The 21,908-nt window shown below is 42.1% G+C and overlaps 1 protein-coding gene across 8 annotated transcripts in view; it reads left to right on the top strand.

The window, feature by feature from the left end:
• The window catches only part of PPP3CB (protein phosphatase 3 catalytic subunit beta), a 139,650-nt gene that overhangs the window by 115,156 nt on the left and 2,586 nt on the right, over positions 1 to 21,908 (top strand). For 5 of the 8 annotated variants that reach the window (XM_077454356.1, XM_077454352.1, XM_077454355.1 and 2 more), the window contains one exon: positions 1,797 to 1,826. The exons of the other annotated variants lie outside the window; for them this stretch is intronic. In XM_077454356.1, coding sequence (XP_077310482.1) covers positions 1,797 to 1,826 — 30 coding nt within the window. The remainder of the gene's footprint in view (positions 1 to 1,796; positions 1,827 to 21,908) is intronic. 8 annotated transcript variants of the gene reach the window in all.

Genomic DNA, 21,908 nt, shown 5'->3' with positions numbered 1-21,908 from the left:
AGGAAGGAAAGAATGTACAGTGCTGTGAATAGACAAGCTCTCTGCTAATCTATTTATAGCAACCTCCCTGGACACAAATTTCAGGCTGGTTTCATCTCGGTTAGCAGAGAACTTGTTAGAAGTTATCATACGGATAACGGAAGAACCAATCAGCAGAAAGATCAGGGACTCAGGGCTTTGGAGAGAGAGAGAAGAAAACACTACAGATATGTGCTTAAGTCAAATTTCATGAATCGGGTTTACATCCACTTTAAGCCGGCCACAGATGGTTCGAATCTGGGCCGTTTCAGCAGAGACCTGCCCAGATTCAAACCATGTATGGGCAGGCTGATTGTACCCAAGTTTAGTAAACTTCGGTACTACCAGCCTGTTGGATTTTTCATGCGATTATTGTAAGTAGTGCATGTAGGGAGATTTGTTTCATCTCTGTGTGTCATCTGAGGCTGTTCACTTCACTGGGTATATGGGAGGGTTTACATCCACTTTAAGATGGAGCATGGCAAGATATAGTTCATTAGTCAGAAGTTTACAAATCTCTGGGGCCTTTGCCAAAATATCTCACTGTACATTGCATTCATGACTTTTTTTTAGCATCAGGTTGAACAGCAGTGTCACTCACTCAGGGCTGTCTGCATACTTTATATTTTCATATACACAGTGCACAGTGACTGCTGTAGTCTTCATAGGAATCTATAGACTCTAAGAGCTTGGACTAAGGAACATGCAGCTGGCTTGTGCTAATGCAACCAGCCTCATCACATGGCAGTGGTGTTCAGCTGAAAGGTTTCGTAAAGAAGGTTTTTATCATGCACACCATTCATTGATCAAAAAAAGCCTGTGTGTAGCAGCACCCCCCCCCCCCCCCCCAAAAAAAAAAACTTAGCTGAGCCCCATCTCTCTCCAGCGATGTCCACAAGTTTCTTAGCTGTCCGGGACTCTCCTCTTGATTGGCTGAGACAGCAGCGATGGCATTGGCTCCCGCAGTTGTCAATCAAAGTCTGTTAGCCAATCGTGGGGGTGGGGCCAGGGCTCTGTGCCTGAATGGAGCTGTGACTCCGCTCGAGTGCCCCCATAGCATGCTGCTTGCTGTGGGGGCACTCGACAGGAGCAGCAAAGAGGGAAAAACCAACTGCATAGAGCTGGTAAGTATAACATGTTTGTTATTTTTTTAAACAAGACTTTACACTCGCTTCTCATGCTAAGTTCTGTTGTAAAGGTAAGTGAAAATCTCCCCTCTGTGGTTCTGGACACTTTTTCCAATTTGACACAATTTGAAACCCTGGTCCATTCCACCTAAAATCTATTTTTGGGTAATCTTGATAATGTTTTTTGGTTCTTGTCTGTTTCCCTTTCTGCAGCTGTACTTTCCTTTATATGTGTGATGCAATCGCTATATTTTGGTACAGCAATGTTTGCATGTTTGTTAGGAAGCATTTTAGTTTGACATTGACAAGAAAAGAAACCTGAATGCAAAACTGCCTATGAGAACTTTTTTTGTTTGTTTTAAATGTAGAATTTCATTAGCTCAATCATGGAAAAAAAAAATTCTTATAATTATAAAAAAATGTATATTTTCTACCCCTTTAGTTTTCCATTTTTACTACCAGGCAACATTACATATCTAACAAACGTATTTTTCAAATGCATCTGTTGTGTACTGGAAAATGATGGGTATGATGCAGATAATTGGGGTGGAAGCATATAATATAGAATTGGTCATTGCCTTTTCTGTTATCCGATATTACACTTCTCATCTTTTTCATTCATTTTGCATGCATCTGCTCACTTCTGTACAGCCACAGTTGAGGCAATTGAGGCTGATAAAGGTATGCTTAGTGTCAGAGGTCTGTTTGGGTTAACGTTTGTGTGATTTTGACCCAGTTTTTACTTGCACAACCAGAGATGGATCCCTTTATTGATCCGTCCCCCCCCCCTTTTTGTACTCCCAGATGAGTTACCCATTTTTGTTTCTTATCTATGGCATGGTGTATAGACTATCTTGGATCTGTTTACACCTCACTAGAATGTTTTCTGTGTGCTCTGTGTTCTGTGTTTGTGCAGTGGAAGGAAAGATCCAGTGTTGTCTAGATCCATTTTTTTCTCTAGAAATTTTATTTATGCATGTCCCTAATCACAATTCCTCTGTGGCACATTTCGTTCATGTGGTTGTATAACTGTTCTGGTGGTGCAAGACCTTTTATTTCATTTTTGTTTATTTAAAAAATATCACATTGTATTTAAATCTAATTGAAGGTGTTATTGTACATGATAATCAAATGAAAAATCTCAGAGAGGATTTTCCTGAGTTAGTGAACAGAATGGCTTATGTGTCATTCACATGACAGTTGTGTATGACCTGAGTGTTACCTTGTTCAGAGCATACATCGTTCACTGTATTTTTTTTTTTTTAACACTGGGTATTGCATTTCTATGTGGATGGATTAACAGCTGTGAAGTTTGCTGTGATGAAGAATATACAGATTTAGTTGTGAAAACACAGTAGGTAGTTGGCATAATTGCATTGGAACTAGCCAGCTTAAATAGTTGAAATACATGTCCTATAAACATTTTTATAATTTATACAGCATAGCCACCGCTGTCTCTTGCAGTTGTCTCACCTGCCTGTTAATTGGACTGATGAGCAAAACCACTTTACTGGGGTTTTCCATCTTTTCCTAGCAGATGCTTATCACCTCTAACTCTGGCCTCCAGTGCCTGAAAACAAGTTAAATTTGTAGCATTGTGCAATGCAATTCAGTCCAACTGGCTCTCACTGCTTAACCTCTCATTTTCACTCTTAGGGGTGGTTCACACCACATGCTTTGGGACTGCATCAGACGGCTATGCCGGTTCAGTGCCACCACATGGACGAGGCAAAAATGCCTTATCTTCTTGTTGGGGTGGTGTGTGGGTACAGTGCACTGAGAAGACATACTGCATGCAATACTTTTTATCAGTGCAGCGCAGCACATTGCATGGCAATCCATTGCCTCTTACTGCACAGCCAGAAATCGAACCTTATGAAATATGTGTGACATCTCAATAAAGTCCATTAAAAAAATTGGAATCTTCCACCGCACACTAGCCACTGCCTTGCAGGGCAGTGGCTAGTGTAAACCAGCCTTATTTGTACAGGGAGTTGGGAAAAGATAGTAAAATTACAGACTACTAACTGTTGTATTTTTAAATTCTTTAAAGCTGAACTCAAGGCAAACGGGCAAATACACATATAAAACACATATATAACAATTGTTTTCCTCTTCAAAGAATTTTTATTGCTGGCTATCCATACCAAAGGTTAACACTGCCCCACCACACAGTCCGTTTAAAGACCTGACTTCCCTCTACTTAAAACGGAGCTATCCACTGGTTTGGTTCACCATTCCCTCCACTGCCACATTTGGCACTTTTTGGGGGTGAGCGGGTTACCATGTTTTGACAGGTACCCGCAGCTTTCTAGGATACACACAGGTCCCAGAAGACTGCGGAATAATTCACAAAGCGCAGCGTGACTTTCAAAAGCACAGTAGAAAACTGGCTGTGGAGCTGGAAGGATTTCCCTTACAATGCCGGCGCCTGCACCTGAAGCCGATTGAAGAATCGGCTCGGGTGCCGACATCACTGAATCCCTGGACAGGTAAGTATCCTTGTAATAAAAGCTGCTGACTTTGATTTTTATTTTGGAAGACAGAAGCTCCTCTTTAACCGCTTAAGGACCACCTCACGCCGATATACGTCGGCAGAATGGCACGGCGGGGAACAATCGCGTACCTGTACGTTGCCTTTAAGTGCCCAGCTGTGGGTCGCGCATGCCGCCGGCGGCGTACTCGCAACCCGGTCCTGGACTGCGGGACCTGCGCACCCGATTACCGCCGGTGTCCCTTGATCGGGTCACAGAGCTGAAGAACGAGGAGAGGTAAGTGTAAACAAAGCTCTCCTCGTACTTCCTACTGAGGCTGTCACTGATCGTCTGTTCCCTGTTATAGGGAAAGACTATCAGTGATGTCAGACGTCAAGCCACGCCCCCTACAGTTAAAAAAAAACACACACACTTAACCCCTACACTGCCCCCTAGTGGTTAACCCCTTCACTGCCAGTGACATTTTTACAGTAATCAGTGCATTTTTAATCGCATTGATTGCTGTATTAATGCCGATGGTCCCAAATATGTGTCAAAATTGTCCGACGTGTCCACCATAATGTCGCAGTCACAATAAAAATCATGGATCGCCACCATTACTAGTAAAAAATAAATATATATTAATAAAAATGCCATAAAACTATCCCCTATTTTGTAGACACTATAACTTTTGCGCAAACCAATCAATAAACGCTTATTGCGATTTTTTTTTTTGTTTTGTTTACCAAAAATTTGTAGAACAATACATATCGGCCTAAACTGAGGAAAACATTTTTTTTATATATTTTTGGGGGATATTATAGCAAAAAGTAAAAAATATTGCATTTTTTTTTTTTCAAAATTGTCGCTCTATTTTTGTTTATAGCGCAAAAAATAACCGCAGAGGTGATCAAGTACCACCAAAAGAAAGCTCTATTTGTGGGAAAAAAAGACGCCAATTTTGTTTGGGAGCCACGTCGCATGACCGCGCAATTGTCAGTTAAAGCGACGCAGTCTCAAAAAAATCATATAGTATCACTTATTCCGGAAAAACCGTAACAGAGTTACTATATTGACAGCGCTAAACAATTAAATACGAAACAATCAGAAAATGAAAGTTAGAAAGTTCATAGATATCAAACGATGTGCTGAATCTTAGATTGTGAATAGAGTGCTCCACTTAATTCTTAAACGAGGAAAAAGAGTCCATTTCAAAGCAATCCACTGTGAAGCTTTGTGCTCAGTGTCACTCCCAATGGTAATGCAATTATCCCCTAACAGGGTTATATACAGGCACTTCTAGTTATAAATCACTCCGGATGTTCAAACCTCCCAATAAGGCTCTCTCCTCACAGCACAATTCGTGGATGTTTCACAAAGCGACGCAGTGCCGAATTGCAAAAAGGGGCTTGGTCCTTTAGCTGGAAAATGGTCCGGAGCTTAAGTGGTTAAAGGGGTTGTTAAGGCGGAAGGTTTTTTTTTTTTTATCTTAATGCTTTCTATTCATTAAGATAAGCCTTCTTTGTGCAGCAGCCCCCCTAACTCTTACCTGAGTTCCCTCTGTCCAGTGATGTCCACGAGTGTCTCAGCCATCCGAGATTCTCCCTTCCTGATTGGCTGGGACACAGCAGCACCGTTCGCTGCTGGTGTTGTCAATCAAAGTCAGTTAGCCAATCATGAGAGAGAGCGGGCCAATTCGTGGCTCCATGTTGAACACAGGGAGCTGGGACTCCGCTCGGGTGCCCCCATAGCAAGCTGCTTGTTGCGGGAGGGGCCAGGAGCACAGAAGAGGGACCCGAGAAGATAAAGATCTGGGCTGCTTTGTGCAAATCAACTGCAACAGAGCAGGTAAAAAAAAAAAAACAAGCCTTTACAATCACTACAATCACTTGAAGTGTATTAATACAACTGTATCTTCTCCCTGCCTTAGCCTGTGATTGCACAGTTAAGTCGCAGCAGCAGACCTCTCCCTGTCATTATGCTCTCACTCCTGTCAAATTATCCCTTGTTAACATATAAGCATTGCAGCATACACAGTTGACTGCTTGTCTAGCTTCTCTATCTCCTAGTCTGAACTCTGCTGCATAAGGCATTGCAAAATACTGATACCAAGTCAATTGTGAGTACTTAGACTAGTTACTTTTACAAATACACTCAATAATTTGGATTGCTTTATTCTCTCAGGAGTTCAGATTTAATACTTTTTTCTCTTTTGCTCGTTGAAGGACACAGCCATACTTCATGATGGATTGTTTTGATGTCACCATCTACAGGAGCAGGATGCTAGGTGCAGCTAAACTAAAAACACACCCAGGAGACAGCCTTCTGGAGGTGGTCAAACTCCTCCGCTGCAACAAGGAGTTCAGTTATTTCCTAACGTCTCAGGAGTTAGGACGTGGCGCTTTCTAGCTCCTTGGTTTTGCTTTTATTTTTGCTGATTTCTTTTTCTTTGGCATTTCTTAGTTCCAATCGATGAATGAATGAATGACTTGTATAGCACTACCTATACGAACTGAATCGCCTAAGGGCGCTTTTCTTGCCACCGGTGTCCATCTGCAGCTATTTATACGGTCCTTTAACCTGTAGAGTCCCGACACATTGACATACACGTACACATATTATGGCCAATTTTTTTGGACAGGGTCTAATTAACCTACCAACATGTCTTTGGAGTGTGGGAGGAAACCCACGCAGGCACAGGGAGAACATGCAAACTCCAGGCAGATAGTGTCGTGGTTGGGATTTGAACCAGCAACCCTATTGCCGCTAGGTGAAAGTGCTAACCACTACACCACTGTGCTGCCCTCGATGGATGTTGGCCCCGTCAATAGATTTTTGTTCCTGACAATGTTTTTTTTTTTTTTTTTTTTGTTCTGTTTTCAATCAACTTTGGGTGATTGGCCGGATAGCATAGATCCGGGTAGTCCACCCAGCATCACCAACAAGTGCATGCCCTCCCTATTATACAGGGATCAGCTGTGAAAATTCTGTCTAACACAAAGTGGCCTGAAGGGGCACAACCCCCTCAGTGGAGGCACACCGTTTCAGCGGTGCATATTGGCCAACGACAGCCTGATCAATATCAGAGGTGGTTCCTCCCCAACCTGGATATATTACGCTGGAAAACTACAAGTCCTAGATTTGACTCCTACTGGGCCGTGAGCATCATCCATGTTGGTAGTGTTGCATTGGTTTTCAGCATACGCTCACCCCAGGGCATCTTTTTACATCTCTTCACACCTCCTCCCCCATTTCTTATTTGGGGTAGGGTTAGTTCTCACTGAACAATTAGGGCTGGCATTGAATGAGTTAATGTGCTGTTTCTTCTCTCACAGCCCTATCTGGAGCTGAATGAGTTATTGTGCTGTATGATTCGCACTCAGACTTATCTGGAACTGATTAAATGGATGTACTGTTTTTTTTTTAAATTATAGCCTTCTCTTAAGCTGATTGAGTTAATTTGCTGTTTTCTCTTATCCTGACAGCACTGTCTGGTGCTGAATGAGTTAAGTCATTTTTCTACTTTCTGCCCCATAACTCCTCTTTCTATTCAGCAATGACTCATTCCTGAGCTATGCTTGGTTGAGTGTGACTCATACTAGACCACCTAACATTTCTCTCATATAGGAGCAATCTCAGGGTCAGGGGATGGTAACATGTACAATGCAGGAAGTGCTGCTGATGCTTCTTTTTTGTTTTTCTTCCAGAACTGTTCCTCCCAGTCTTGCTTCCTGGAGCGGGCAGTTACAGATACACAAGCTGTTCTTAAGGCTCCTGTGGTCCAGCAGGGAACCCCAGCAGTGCTACTTTGTCTTGCTTGTCATTTTCCTCTAGTGCTGCAGGCCTCAACTCTTTTTTTCGGATGAAAGTCGAAGTGTTGGGGTCCTCCGGACCCTGTGGAAGGCTTTGTTTCACAAATGGAAAGGCCGTGCTACGCAAATCTGCTACCAAGTGTCCCTTTCCTATGTCCGATGAGTCCGATGCTGAACCCTCCCCTTCATTGGAGTCAGGGACTCCCATGGCTGATTTCTTGGCTCCTCATCTGATAGCGAAAAGGAGTTGCCAGTTACATGGAATTAGCGGATCAACTGGACTCAGACCATGTGATCTCTCACCTGTCTGTCTCTGCTGTTTTTACAGTGGCTTCTCTGGCTTAGGTTTTGGTCTAGATCAGACTTCCAAAAAGTCCTTACTGGCATGCCATTGGCAGGTAGCCTCAAGATCCAAATGTACTTGGGAGTCCAGTGCCCCCAGGTCTATGGAAAAGCCCTCCTCCGCATGAAGGTGCGCCCTCACCTCACCAACTCCAAGTGGGAAGATGTCTCCTATTTGCAAACCGCTGGCTTTTCCACTTTAAGCAAATGGGTTCCCGAGAATGTCTCCTGCGGTTGCAAGATGGTTTCCATCCTTTTCACCATTTTTTTTTCCCCCTTCTAATCTGCACCTCTCACCTCATTCTTTAGCTGACTCACAACTTGCAATTCAAGGACTCCTACAGCAGGGATCACTATATCTGTTTCCTCAGAAAGTTTCAGGGGTTTCTTTTCTACTCTGTTCACTGTCCCAACAAAGGACAGTATTTTTTCGATTCTGGCTCTAAAAACCCTGACCACCTGTGTGGGGTGAAACAATTTTTGTATGGCGTCCGTTTGCTTCGTAATAAACTCCTTATGTCAACAGAATTTCCTGTTAAGCTTCGAAATGTGTCAGTCAGTAGCGATTTGTACATCCTCTCTTCAGGATCTGGAGACCTGCCATCAGTACATGGATTGTCACAAGCCAAAGACTGTTACAAGTGTGATTTTCTCCCTACCTTTGTGAGTAGTTTTAAATTATGTTTTCTTCTTAATAAATATATCAAAGGATAATGCACAAGGCTGGTGTGCCCTCCTTTTTTTTTTTTTTATCTCTTTGCATTCAGATTCAATCAAAAAGTTCCCAAGTTCAGGGCCAGGTCAGCGTAACTCGGATTGGATGCTCTGGTGGCACATGTACTTCCTGATATATGCCTTCCCTAGTAATCCAACAAGAGGGAATTCTGGGTTTTCCTGGTGGATTCAGACTGGCCGTGCAGGGCTTGGTTCGCAGATCTGGTTCGATTGGTCACAGACTCACCGTGGCTCCTTTCTTTCGGCATGGATCTTTTGCAAAGGTTCAATCTGCCACCCTGCTGTTGCTGTTGAAAGACAGGTGTTAAAAAATGAAGGCCTTTCATTTGTGCCATGCTTCCTGCTTAGAAGTCCACTTCCGGGTTTATCTACCCTCACATCTGGAAGATCTACTTCACCTACTTGGGAGTCTCTGAAATTTCATTCCCACAAGTTTCTCATTGCTCCTGTCCTTTTCCTTTCTTTAGGAGCTATGTCATTCAGTAAGTATCTGCCTTGGCTGTTCTCTTTCAATGACCTTTGGCTTCTGTCTCCCTTATTTGTACCTTTACTCAAGGGCTACCTAGGTAGCCCCCCCCCCCCCCATATCTTTGACCCCTTTTGCCCTCTTTAGACTTCAGTCTTCTCTTGTTGACTTTGCAGAAGCCTCCTTTTGAAAATATTGAGGATGTTCCCTGTTTCTTTGTCTCAGACAGTGACCTTTCTAGTGACTATCACCTCTCCATGTAGGTTGTCTGAGCTATCAGCCCTTTCTTGTGAATAGCTACTGTTACCCAAGGATAAAGTAGTTATTTACTCTCATCTGTCCTTCCCTAAGGTGGTGTTGGCCTCCCACTTGAGTGAAGACTTTGTTCTACCATCTCACTGCCCTCATCCTTCTCATCTCAGAGAGGTGGATCTTCGTTACCTGGATGTTGTTGGGCCATTGGGGTTTACCATTCCACTATGACCCGGTTTCAAATCTGACTCTTGTTCTTAATGGCCCTGTCTTCCACCATTTCCTGGTGGAGTTGTCAAACTGTTGTCCAAGCTTGGAACCTCCATTTTTGGTCACTGCTCTACCAGGGTGCTGAGTGTAACTTGGGCTATTCATCATTCTGCTTCGGTTGTTCAAGTTTACAAGGTGGCTATTTGTTCCCATGTTTATGAGGTTGAAGTAGCTGCTTGAGCATATGCCAGCTTTGGTCGGAAAGTTTTGCAGGTGGCAGTTTGAATTCTGTCCTGGTGCAGTTCCCTGTTCTGTTGTTCTGTTTCTGGGCCCACACTACTTTCTGGCACTGCTTTTGGACATCCCATTCATCATGAGGTATGACTGTGTCCTCCAGTGAACAAAAGAGTTAGTGGGATTTTTGTACTCGCTGTAAAATCCTTTTCTCTGAGTTCATTGAAGGACACAGCACCTGCCCAGTCTTCTTTTGCTTGTCTAATTGTTTGTCCTATACGGCTGACTACTACCTGAACTCCTTTTGGCAGATGGAGGGGTGGGGGTTTGGGCACCTCCGGAAACGCATCCCCTGTGTGTGCTTTGTTTGGTTGCACCTAGCATCCTGCTTCTGTGTGTGGCTGAGCCCTTCAATGAAAGTAGAGAAGAGAATTTTTCCGTTGAGTACAAAAATCCTGTAAACCTAAAGGGCATGTTTTAAAGATATGTCCAGAGTTCTAATTTGACCATACAGAACCTCTCTGTTTAAAGCCAGATTCCAGTAACTGGTTTCCTGCAGCAGGTTTCCAGATGAAATAAAGAATTTGGTTGCTATGAAAAACTCTTTGCTTTTTTCGGTATCTTATAGGGGACTTTAGTTTGAAACAGCACAACACCAGTGTTTGGGCAGTGTCTACGGGCTTTCAACATTGGTGAGATAAGTGCTCACCAGCGCATTCTGTATCTGGCCCTTAATGACTAAATTTGGACTTTCAGTGTGGGGAGAGTGAGTTTGCGATTTGCACTATTGTGTTTTCATATCTACTTTTTGTAAACCAGGTAAACCTTTCAGCACAAGTCTGTCCACATCTTTCAATTTAAATATTCCATATTTAACAGTACCATGTACCATAGTTAAGTATTTTATTGTATTAAGATGTTCCAATGTCCTTAGCTTAATTCACATTATAGCGTTTAGTTTTTGTGCCTTATCGCACCATAGGCTGCCCTATGCATAAGTGTGTCGAAGCAGCTCATGCACCTTTTTTTGAGTGCTGAGCTTTGTGTGCTTTTAAACCTTGCGTTTTATTGCACCTTTTCACGAAAAACATGTCTATCTTGCAGCGTTTAGGATGCCATTAAAGTATATGGGAAGTCTTACTTTGCAAAACAATCCATTTAGTTTGAGGCCCCTTTCTCATGGGATGAAATCTACCAGGAGTCTGTTCAGCAAGGGATCGGTCTGGTGATTCCCGCTGAGCAGGTGGATGGTTGGATCCACATCCTCTTCGCTAATGCAGATAGGATAGACACAGGCAGGCTGTTCTCCCAGCACAGCCAGAAAACTGACCATACTGGGATGGATGTGCCTGAGTCCTAGCGTGCTCAGTTTGAAATAGGGAAATCAGGGGGACTGGCAGTAACACCAGGGATTTCACACAAAGGGAGGAATGCAAAGAACAGATTTTTTTTTTTTTATCACAAGTACATAGTACAAAAGGCACATCTCAGGAATATGAAATGCTGAGGTAACACATTCTTTAAGGATGAGTGGCACTGCTTGCGCAAGCTCTTCTTTGTGAGTTTTGTAAATGCACAATTTTGTGTACATGCACTGAAACGCTATAGTGTGAATGCAGGCTTACCGTGTGGACAGTTTATGTAGAGACATTTTTGATATAACAAAGGTGAAATAATTCCACAATGAACCAATGCACTTTATATATTGCTGATCTTGGTCTCTCTAATTATTGTTGGACTTGTATGTGAATTTGTTTTTAGTGGAGTTCTTCTTTACACTCATGATCAGAGGTAAATTTTTATGCAATTATAATGTTTTCCAAACTTTTCCTGCTGTGCCATAAGCGGTTTTCCAGATCCCTTCATTTACGAGGAAAATGTAAAATGTTTTTTTGGATGGGCAAAAACAGTACATCTCTACAGTACATGTCCCCATGTGTTGTCCCTTTTTAGAATCACTGTAGGTATATTAAATACCTGTCAATCTGCTTGTCATCCATTGGGTTGACAATGCTGTCTGCACTGAAATGCCAAGCAACATTTTCAGCCCTACCTCATTCTCCCTTGCTGGACTAGTAGACACCCTCTACCTCTTTATCTTCATAACAATAATTATGATAGTTGTCGACCTTGAGATTTCAGTGCAGCAGAAGCAGTGTTGCCAGCTCAAACTGGAATTTAGGAGCACATCGGATTTTTAGCAGATTAACAGATGCTGTACTTGTACTAGTGTTAAAGCTAAATGCTAAGCAGATCTAAAAGATGCACATTTATGCAGATCTCTAATCATTAAAACATGACTAAGTGTATTTTTTTGATTGTACAGGACATAAGCTGCTTTAACTTTATTTTTTTTGTTATTTTTTTTGGCTGCAAAAGCCGTTTTTGCTTAATTTTTTATTTTTTTTTGCCTGAAGATTAGGTAAGACCTCCAACCATTGTATGTTTTATGATTGGCAAACTCCTCAGCAAAGACTTGACTGTGCCTAGACCTCACATTGTGGATGGTGCTGGGAAGGTCTGTAAAGTTACTTTGCAATGCATTGAATCCTGCTGTGGGTGCTTCACTTGCCACGTGGTCCAAATCCTAGTCTGCCTGGTGCATAGCCCAGCCCCAGAAGATCCCTGTGGAGTTATGCCCACTGTGAAGGCTGAAACCAGCACGAGATTCAATCTTATACCTATCGCTGAAGTGGGGAGTACAGGCCCAGATGCCCTTTAAGAATTCACCCAGGGTGCCCATTTCTCTTCTGGGATGTACTTTGGACTGCTACCACGTTTTCAGGCATTACAGGGTAGCCAATGTTAAGGGTTGTTGGTATTTGTTTTACTCATCCTACTGAATAATATCTAGTGTGCTGCTGTTGCGCCATTCACCTTCTTGGTGGCACCTTAATGCACCTGCACAACATGAAACTCATTGTGTGTTTTCACAGCTGTTTTGATGGTGGTCACTGCACGTGTGCACCATGCCCCTTCCTCTCTTTGTATTCTCGACACCAGTCGAACATCTCCAGGTTCTTATCTTTTGAGATTGCATTAATAGCGTTTTACTCTTTTCTAATCCTGGGTTACAGGTGTTTGCACCAAGGCATTCCTCATTCTGTACCAATTCCGCGGAGGTTATAAGTACTTCTTGGGATATTTTGTTCACACACATGGCAAACCATAAACAGAAAGATAAGAGGAGTCAGTTGGGCTCAGTAGCTCAGGTTCCATTTTTAGCTCGTTTGGGGTTTTAGTACATCAGTTGAGGGCTCAACTACCCTCTGCTCTAATGGTTGCCCCATTGTGACTCTCAGCCTATCTCTGACCATGCTGCCAGTCCATCAACCATGCTAGGCTCATCACTTCTGTCTAGAGGAATTTTCTGCCACAATGTCTGATTTCATTTGCAAACTTTCTGGCCTACTTGACGCCTTAAACTACAGGGACCATGGGCGTACCCTGTCAATCTCCAGCTTCTGTCTTTGGCTTTGCCTTTGAGCCAGACACAATACCAGAGGAAGGAAATATCTGCTCAGGAGGATTCCTTGTCTTCTAAATATTCTGATCAGGATGACATGCTTACTACAGAAATCTACAAAACTAAAGCAGACTGTCTACACTGATGGGTTCATGTCACAGGCTCTAGAAAACTGGTTGACCATTCACAAAGTGCAGCGCGACTCGCGCAATGGTCAACCACCTGTGAAGCTGGAAGCAGCATATCCAGCTACCCACAGTTAGGATTCCAGAGCCGTGAAGAACTAGCCCAAGTGAGGACAACAGACATTACGCTTATAAGCAGACTTACTGTTTTTCACCTTAATGCATTCTATGCATTCCAGCTGCTGTCTTGGGTCCTCATTGGATAGATTGCTAGCAGCAGGAGCCATTGGCCGGGGGTGAGGTGGAGTCCAGTTGTCTGTGTCAATGGACGCAGCAGCAAGACTAAGGAGCGCCTGCACGAGTGCCCCCCATGAATTGTGGCTCTCTGTGGGGGTACTTGAGAAGAGGAGCCAGGAGTGACGTGGGGGGGGGAACCCCAGAAAGGGAGGATTGGGGGGGCACTTTGTGGGAAAATCCTTGCACAGAGGCGGTAAGTATAACATGTTTGTTATTTAAAAACTAAGCTTTACAATCACTTTGATCCTCTCTTGGGTAGAGCTGCAAATTCTGGCCCTGCCTCCAGTCCACATCCCAGGCATGGAAGATGGTCAGGCAGACTGTCAGTGTCGGGATCTTTCTTGCTCTATGCAACAGGTAAGGAACACCACATGTGTGCACCTCCTGGGGTCCAGATTCAACAATAAACTTGAGATGTTTGTTGCCAGGTCCAGAGAATCTTGCGACTTCATTGTGGATGCTTTGGTAACGCTGTGGAACCATTTCATCCTGATGTATGCCTTTTTGCCCTCCAGATTCTCCCTGGGCAACTCCACAGGAATGATGATGACAATCAGGCGATTACAATCACATTCCAAATTCACCTAGGAGGACGTAGTACTCACATGCTCAAACTCCTGGCAGATACTCCATGGGCCCTTCCATAGCCTCCATATCCTCTAGACCTATTCCAAGAACCAGGAATAATTTTGATGGTTCAGCGTCACACAACACCTAACAAAGATGGCACCACATCCCTGAAAATTTGAAACCTGAATCAAAGGACAGGAAGGGAGATTAGGGATTTTGGCGGTGCTGGTTAACAAAGTACAATTAATGAAAGTACAAAATTTGTAGTACAAAAATTTATCAAGTTTGAAGTTAAAATCAATAGCAATATATGCTTAAAAGATACAGGATAATGCAATACAGTGATTGTTCTCGTCAAGCACACATAGTCCCAACATGTTTCGCATTGAATTGCTTCTTCAGGGGATGTGCGAATGTTTGAACAAAATCTAAACCAAAAATACAAAATGGTAATAGAGTATATCACAAAATTCAATTCATAGGTGCAGAGAGAGAGAAAAAATAAATAAAAAAATAAATAAAAAAAATACACAAACATCAAACCCACCTTCAACCACTACGTTGATGGTAAAGTAGGGGAATTGTCCACCTCGGGGGTTAACTGCAGCAGCGCTGAATCGCAGGGGGCTAAAAAGCCAACCCAGGGAAACTGGTAACCGAAAGGTATGCAGTAAAAAGCGAAATTTGAAATTTTGGGATAGTTTAGAGTTCTTTAATACATGACTTAATTTTGAGGTTGCTAAAATAGAACAACCTTTTGGGGGTGAAAGACCCTCTAAAGTATAGAAATTGAAAAAGGTAGTACACACATATATTTTAATTATGTTACTTACATGGATTGGATAGTTGTGAGAAATGGGGACGCTCGTATTTTGAAAAAAATCTTTTTGAGCACTCAGGGAGACATTTTGTATTTTTGGTTTAGATTTTGTTCAAACATTCGCACATCCCCTGAAGAAGCAATTCAATGCGAAACATGTCGGGACTATGTGTGCTTGACGAGAACAATCACTGTATTGCATTATCCTGTATCTTTTAAGCATATATTGCTATTGATTTTAACTTCAAACTTAATACATTTTTGTACTACAAATTTTGTACTTTAATTAATTGTACTTTGTTAACCAGCACCGCCAAAATCCCTAATCTCCCTTCCTGTCCTTTGATTCATATTCCAAGAACCAATTTTCCAGGCTGCTCCTCAGTAACTCGCTTTAAGCATGACTGTTGAAGCCACGGTCCTAAGAGACAGGAAGTGGAAAACCTTGCTTTTGTTTGGTGTGAGTCGACGAATTTTAATCCTCGAAAGTACTCTTGGATATATCCGGTCTTTCCTACAGTCTAGACCAGCATTTGGCCTTCAGTACTATTAAGGGACAAATCTGAGCCTTAATTGTTCTCTTTTACAGACTCTTAGCATTTCACATTCTCTTTAAACTTTTTGTTCAGGGAGTGGCTCACATCTCTCCCTGTTTGTTCCCCTTTATTCCTTTGGGATCTTGATTTGTCTCTCTTGGGTCTTCAGAAGCCACCTTTTGAACATATGAGGGATATTCTCTGGTCTTGCTTTACCTATACGGGACTTTTTGGATGGATGGAACTTTGTAATATAGTTCAGATGATTATTTTTTGAATAATGTACTGGCACCATTGCTGTGGAGCATCCTAATAGTAGGTAGTTGGCTTCTAAACACTGAAGGGCTACCACAATCACCTTAGGTGGTGAAGGTCTATGTGCAGTATATGGTTCTGAAATTGTCTCCAATTTCAGAACAATATACAAGTCTTACGAGAAAATTGCGTTTCTTGTGGCTATCGCCTCTGCAAGGAGAGTTTGAGTTGACGACATTATCCTCTAAGGCAGGGATCTCAAAAACTTTCTAAACAACGGGGAAAGTTTACTGTACTTTAGAGGGGCGGGACTGTGTCCAGTGGGAATATAATTTTATTTTGGCATCAGTGGGTGTAAACGGTGCACTATTTTTGGTTTTGGGGCAGGAATAGTTCCCCCATTGTTGGTGCCAGTGATTGAAATGGTTTCCCATTGTTGTCAGTGGGAAGAATAAAACTAGTCTGAAGAATAGGATTCCTCCCTTCTCTTTTAGGGCACATTCACACTGAGGCGGTGGGAGCAGTAGCCGTAAAGTGCTGCTAGTTCTAGCAGCGCATTGCAGCTATCGGGGCGGTTCACACTGGAGTGGCAGGAGTGAAAGTGGCCTTAAGGCATATTCTACTAAAACTGTTAGTGTCTGATTGGCTTTTCAGCATCAGGCACTCAGATTTGCAAGGCTGCCAGCTAGGCTTTTGTTTACACATTTCTTAAAGTGGAACTTCACTTAAATTCAGAATTTCTGCTATTCTCCCTGAGGTTATAAAGGGGTTGCAGCCTTTCTTTTTTGCCAGTGTCTAGTCTGAAGAAGTCTGCATATATCCCAGGCATTATGATTTATAGAAGTCTGTTTCCTATACTGTAGTCAAGTCAAATTTTATTTTTAAATGCAAGTAGTGTAAGTACCTAAATTTGACATGGTATAGGCCTTGTGCAGCTCCTGTATATTGTAAGGGGAAGAAGCAGCACAAAGAGCGAGGTAGGTCATGTGCTGACAAGAAGCTTGCTGATGGGAAGAGAGGTCAGAGTGACAGAGATGAGCTCATCACTGTGCTGCTTCTCCTTTCACTGTTCAGTAGCAAACTGGATGGGCCCAGGATGACCTGGGCACAGAGGAAGTGGGTTGATTGGTGTTGGCTGTTGGACTGAAGACATCTAGCAACAAAAAAAAAAAGCACTGTAAGGGAAGTCTCTGGATTGCAGCTGAATATTAATAATGGTAACAAAAGCTGGTTTGTGTTTTTTATATTTACTGGGCTATTAATCTTTTTTTATTTTTGGCTGGAGTTCTACTTAAAAGATACAAAATATGGGGAAATGTGTGTACATTGCAGAGATGTACTGTTGCGTTGTAAGTGTTGTCCAGACATACACTTTAACCACTTGACCACTGGGCACTTAAACACCCTTAATAACCAGACCAATTTTCAGCTTTCGGTGCTCTCACATTTTGAATGACAATTATTCAGTCATGCAACATTGTACCCATATGAAATTTTTGTCCTTTTTTTCACACAAATGGAGCTTTCTTTTGGTGGTATTTAATCACCGCTCGTTTTTTTATTTTTTGTGCTATAAAAGAAAAAATACAGAAAATTCTGTAAAAAAATGAATTTTTCTTTGTTTCTGTTATAAAATTTAGCATATTAGTAATTTTTTCTTCATAAATTTTGGCCAAAATTTATACTACTACATATCTTTGGTAAAAATAAGTACAAATTGGTGGATATTATTTGGTCTTTGTGAAAGTTATAGAGTCCACAAGCTATGGTGCCAATATCTGAAAATTGATCACACCTGAAGTATTGACGGCCTATTTCAATTCTTGAGACCCTAACATGCCAGAAAAGTACAAATACCCCCCAAATGACCCCTTTTTGGAAAGAAGACATTCCAAGGTATTTATTAAGAGGCATGATGAGTTTTTTGAAGTTGTCATTTTTTCCCACAATTCTTTGCAAAATCAAGATTTTTCTTTACTTTTTTTTTTTCACAAAACTGTCATATCAGTTTATTTCTCACACACAGCATATGCATACCACAAATTACACCCCAAAACACATTCTACTATTACTCCCGAGTACGGCGATACCACATGTGTGAGACTTTTACACAGTGTGGCCACATACAGAGGCCTAACATCAGGCGTTCTGGAGCACCCAGGACAAGTCTGACATTTCTCCCCTACATGTAAACATCATCATTTATTTGCTAGAAAATTACATAGAATCCCAAAACATTATATATGTTTTTTTAGCAAAGACCCTGGAGAATACAATGGTGGTCGTTGCAACTTTTTATCTCGCACGGTATTTGCGCAGCAATTTTTCGAATGCTTTTTTTTGGAAAAAAAAACTGTTTTGTGCTTAAAAAAAAAAAAAACACAGTAAAGTTAGCCCAATTTTTGCATAATGTGAAAGATGAAGTTACGCTGAGTAAATAGATACCTAATATGTCACTCTTCAAAATTGCACACGCTCGTGGAATGGCGCCAAACGTCGCTACTTAAAAATCCCCATAGGCGACGAATTAATTTTTTTTTACTGTTTATATGTTTTGAGTTACAGAGGAGGTCTAGGGCTAGAATTATTGCTCTCGCTCTAACGTTCGCAGCGATACCTCACGTGTGGTTTGAACACCGTTTTCATATGTGGGCGGGAGTTGCGTATGCGTTCGCTTCTGCATGCGAGCACATGGGGACAGGGGCGCTTTGAAAAAAAAAATTTTTTATTTTACTTTGACATTTTTTTTTCCCCCCAAAAAATTTTTTTGATCACTTTTATTCCTATTACAAGGAATGTAAACATCCCTTGTAATAGGAATATGGCATGACAGGTCCTCTTTACAGTGAGATATGGGGTCAATAAGACCCCACATCTCACCTCTAAGCTGGGAAGCCTGAAAAAAAAAAAAAGATTCTGGCTTTGATTGTATTGGTGAGTCGGTAGAAGCACCGGAGGGTGGCGGAAGGGGGGGGATGTCTATGACTGGGTATTGCAGGGTATCACCGACTATGGCTGGGTATAGCTGGGCATCTCAGAGTATGGCGTTGCAAAGTATTGCGTTGCAGAGCATTGCAGGATATTGGCGGGTGTTGCAGAGCATTGCAGAGCGTTGCAGGGTATTGGCGGGTGTTGCAGAGTGTTGCAGAGTGTTGCAGAGTTAAATTTCGGTGAGCAGCGATGTGGGCACTGCAGGTGCAGCCCACAGCGCTGCTGACACCGAACTCTTCCCCCTCCGCTGTACCAATAGGTACAGAGAGGGGGAGGGAGGAACCAGGCTGGTGCACAAAGGCATGCACTGATCATCCCAGACATGTGAGGTATTGCCGTGAAAATCATGCCATGGGCATTAATTCTAGCACATCCTCTGTAAAACTAAAGTGGTAACCTGTAAACGTTTTTTAAACGTCACCTATGGATAGTAAAATTGACATTGTCGCCATTGCAAAGGCATGCACAATTTTAAAGAGTGACATATTTGATATCTATTTACTCAGTGTAACATCATCTTTTATATTTTACAAAAAAATTGGGTTACATATTGTTTGTTTTTTTGCATTAAAATTAAAAAAAAGTGTTTTTTTTTTTTGTTTTTTTTTTTTAGAGTTTTAAAAAACGCTGCGCAAATACTGTATGACATAAAAAAAATTGCAACACCCGCCAAAAAAGTATACATTTGGGGGTTCTAACTAATTTTCTATTAAAAAATACAGATTTTTACATATTTTACAAAAGTGTTAAAAGGACCAAAAAAGGGAATTTTGGATAAGCCAGCCCCCTCACTAAAAAAAAGGGTGAGGTCATGGCAGCAATATTGACAATGTTTTATCAGTGATGGGTAAAGCATAAGAAGTGCTGCATAGGGAGAGATTAAAGGCCAAATACACCTTTAGCAGCATGTTACGTCCATATTTAGGGTGTAATATGTGATGGTCCCCCCCCAGCAGTTGTCAAATTTGAAATGAGCAAGGCTGTGCATGGCTCTGCCTGCCAGATCATTCATTCAGAGCATGAACAAACAAGACCTGTCTGCCACCACAGACAGCGGTGGCAGACAGGTTGTAGTCCATTGACACTTTCTCCAGCCCTCTGACTGAAAATCTGTACATAGGTAGAAGCAAGTAGCTGGAAAAATATTCTTTCAGTAGCCTGCCATTGCAAATGATACCCACTTGATTTTTTTCATGAAAGCCAGCAATTAAATAGAAAAAAAGCTTTCTAGGTGATTTAGTGACTGGGTTTATGTCTGCTTAACCTCTTGAGATCCGCGCTATAGCCGAATGACGGCTACAACGCGGACCTGCTTTGCCGGGACGACGTCTATTGACGTCGTCCCGTGAACGCGCGGCACGCTCTGTGATCGGCGAGTCTATGAGACTCTTCTGATCACGGGTCCGAGCAAGGGGTTGATCCCGACCCCTTACCATGTGATCAGCTGTCAGCCAATGACAGCTGATCATGTGATACAACGGAGCCGGCGGCACGAGGAGAGAAAAAAAAAGCCGATCACCGGCGGCCGTGATTGGGACATCAGTCCCAATCACGGCCAGCGTATAGGTGCCCACCTGCCTCCTGCCAGTAACCCCCAGATGATTAAAAAAGTGCCACACAGCAGTGCCACCCATCGGTGCCCATAGTGCCACTCAGCAGTGCCATACATCAGTACCCACAGGGCCATACATCAGTGCCCACAGTGCCACCTATCAGTGCCCACAATCTGCCTCAAAAACATTGCTGCACCTCAGTGCCACATATCCGTGCCCATCAGTGTCATCTACCAGTGCCCAGCAGTGCCACCTATCAGTGCCCATCAGTCCCATCTATCAGTGCCCCTTAGTGCCGCCCATCAGTGCCACCTTATCTGTGCCCATCAGTACTGTCTTATCTGTGCCTATCGGTGCCACCTTATCTGTGCCTTTTAGTGCCGCCTTAACTGTGCCTATCAGTGCCCACCAGTGCCGCCTCATCAGCGCATTTCAATGAAGGAGAAAAATTACCTGTTTGCAAAATTTTATAACAAACTATTAAACATGATTTTTTTTTTTGCATCTTTTTTTGTTTAGCAAAAAATAAAACTCCCAGCTGTAATTAAATACCACCAAAAGAAAGCTCTATTTGTGGGAAAAAAATGATAAAAATTTCATTTGGGTACGGTGTTGTATGCCCGCGCAATTATCATTCAAAGTGCATCAGCGCTGAAAGCTGAAAATTGGTCTGGGCAGGAGGGGGGTTTAAGTGCCCAGTAAGCAAGTGGTTAAACAAATTATGCTAGAGTATTTTTGAATTGCAGTGCAGTTCAAAGTTCTCGTGTGCTGCCTGTATTCACAAATCTATACACCCCAAAATCCTTTTAAGGGCTAATTGTCTGCACTCACTGATTTATTGCTTCCTCTTCAATTGTTAAAACATTACCTCCTTTTTTTTTTTTTTTTTTTTTTTTTATTTGTGTGTCCACCCCACACCCTTTTTTATATGAGTGGGTCAGGCATTTGTTGCTGACAGTTCAGTCAGGAGCTACCTTTTTCACACCACAGTACACCAAATAAAATAAAAATCTCTGAACCCAAAATGCCACACGAATGGAAAGAATTAATTTAAATATCAAACCAGGCAAGTGTTTTGCTGCACTAAAAAATTTAGGTGTATCATCTCAAACACATTTTCGAAAAATTGACCAGCGGCATGTCAATTGGATTTAGGAGGGCTTAAGCTGTTCATACACTTTTTTTAATCTTTTTTTTGCTACGCTCATTCTTCCATTCACACAATTCTCTCCCGCTGGAAAATTGTATTCCGACAGCAGCACCCACAGAATATGCTGATAAAGAGAAGTTTTCAAGCATGTCCCTTCAACAGAAGTCGATTAAAAACATCTGTCAAGCAGGGACTGCCACATACTGATCAAATACTAATCAAAATTTGTCTAGTCCCTGCTGAACCAGCTGAATTTCGGTCAGTGTATGGGCAGCTTTAGACAACTGTTGGTTACACTGAAATTAGAATGCTATCAAAGTATACTGTGATCAAAAATGTAATTTAAAACAATGCTGGTTCCTAAATGCATTGTACAGCTTTAAGAAAGGTTTTTGTATTTTCCATGTTGCTTGTTAAGCATGGCAGTTGCCAGTTTTCTATATATATTTTTTTATTTTAGTTTTTTTTATTGATT

Source organism: Lithobates pipiens, unplaced genomic scaffold (genome assembly GCF_037356315.1).
Source record: "Lithobates pipiens isolate NorthernLeopardFrog02 unplaced genomic scaffold, aLitPip1_a1.2 Scaffold_25, whole genome shotgun sequence".
In the NCBI taxonomy this organism is placed as follows: Eukaryota; Metazoa; Chordata; class Amphibia; order Anura; family Ranidae; genus Lithobates; species Lithobates pipiens.
The sequence above is the reverse complement of the archived record's forward strand: the minus strand, read 5'-3'. Positions and strand labels throughout refer to the sequence as shown.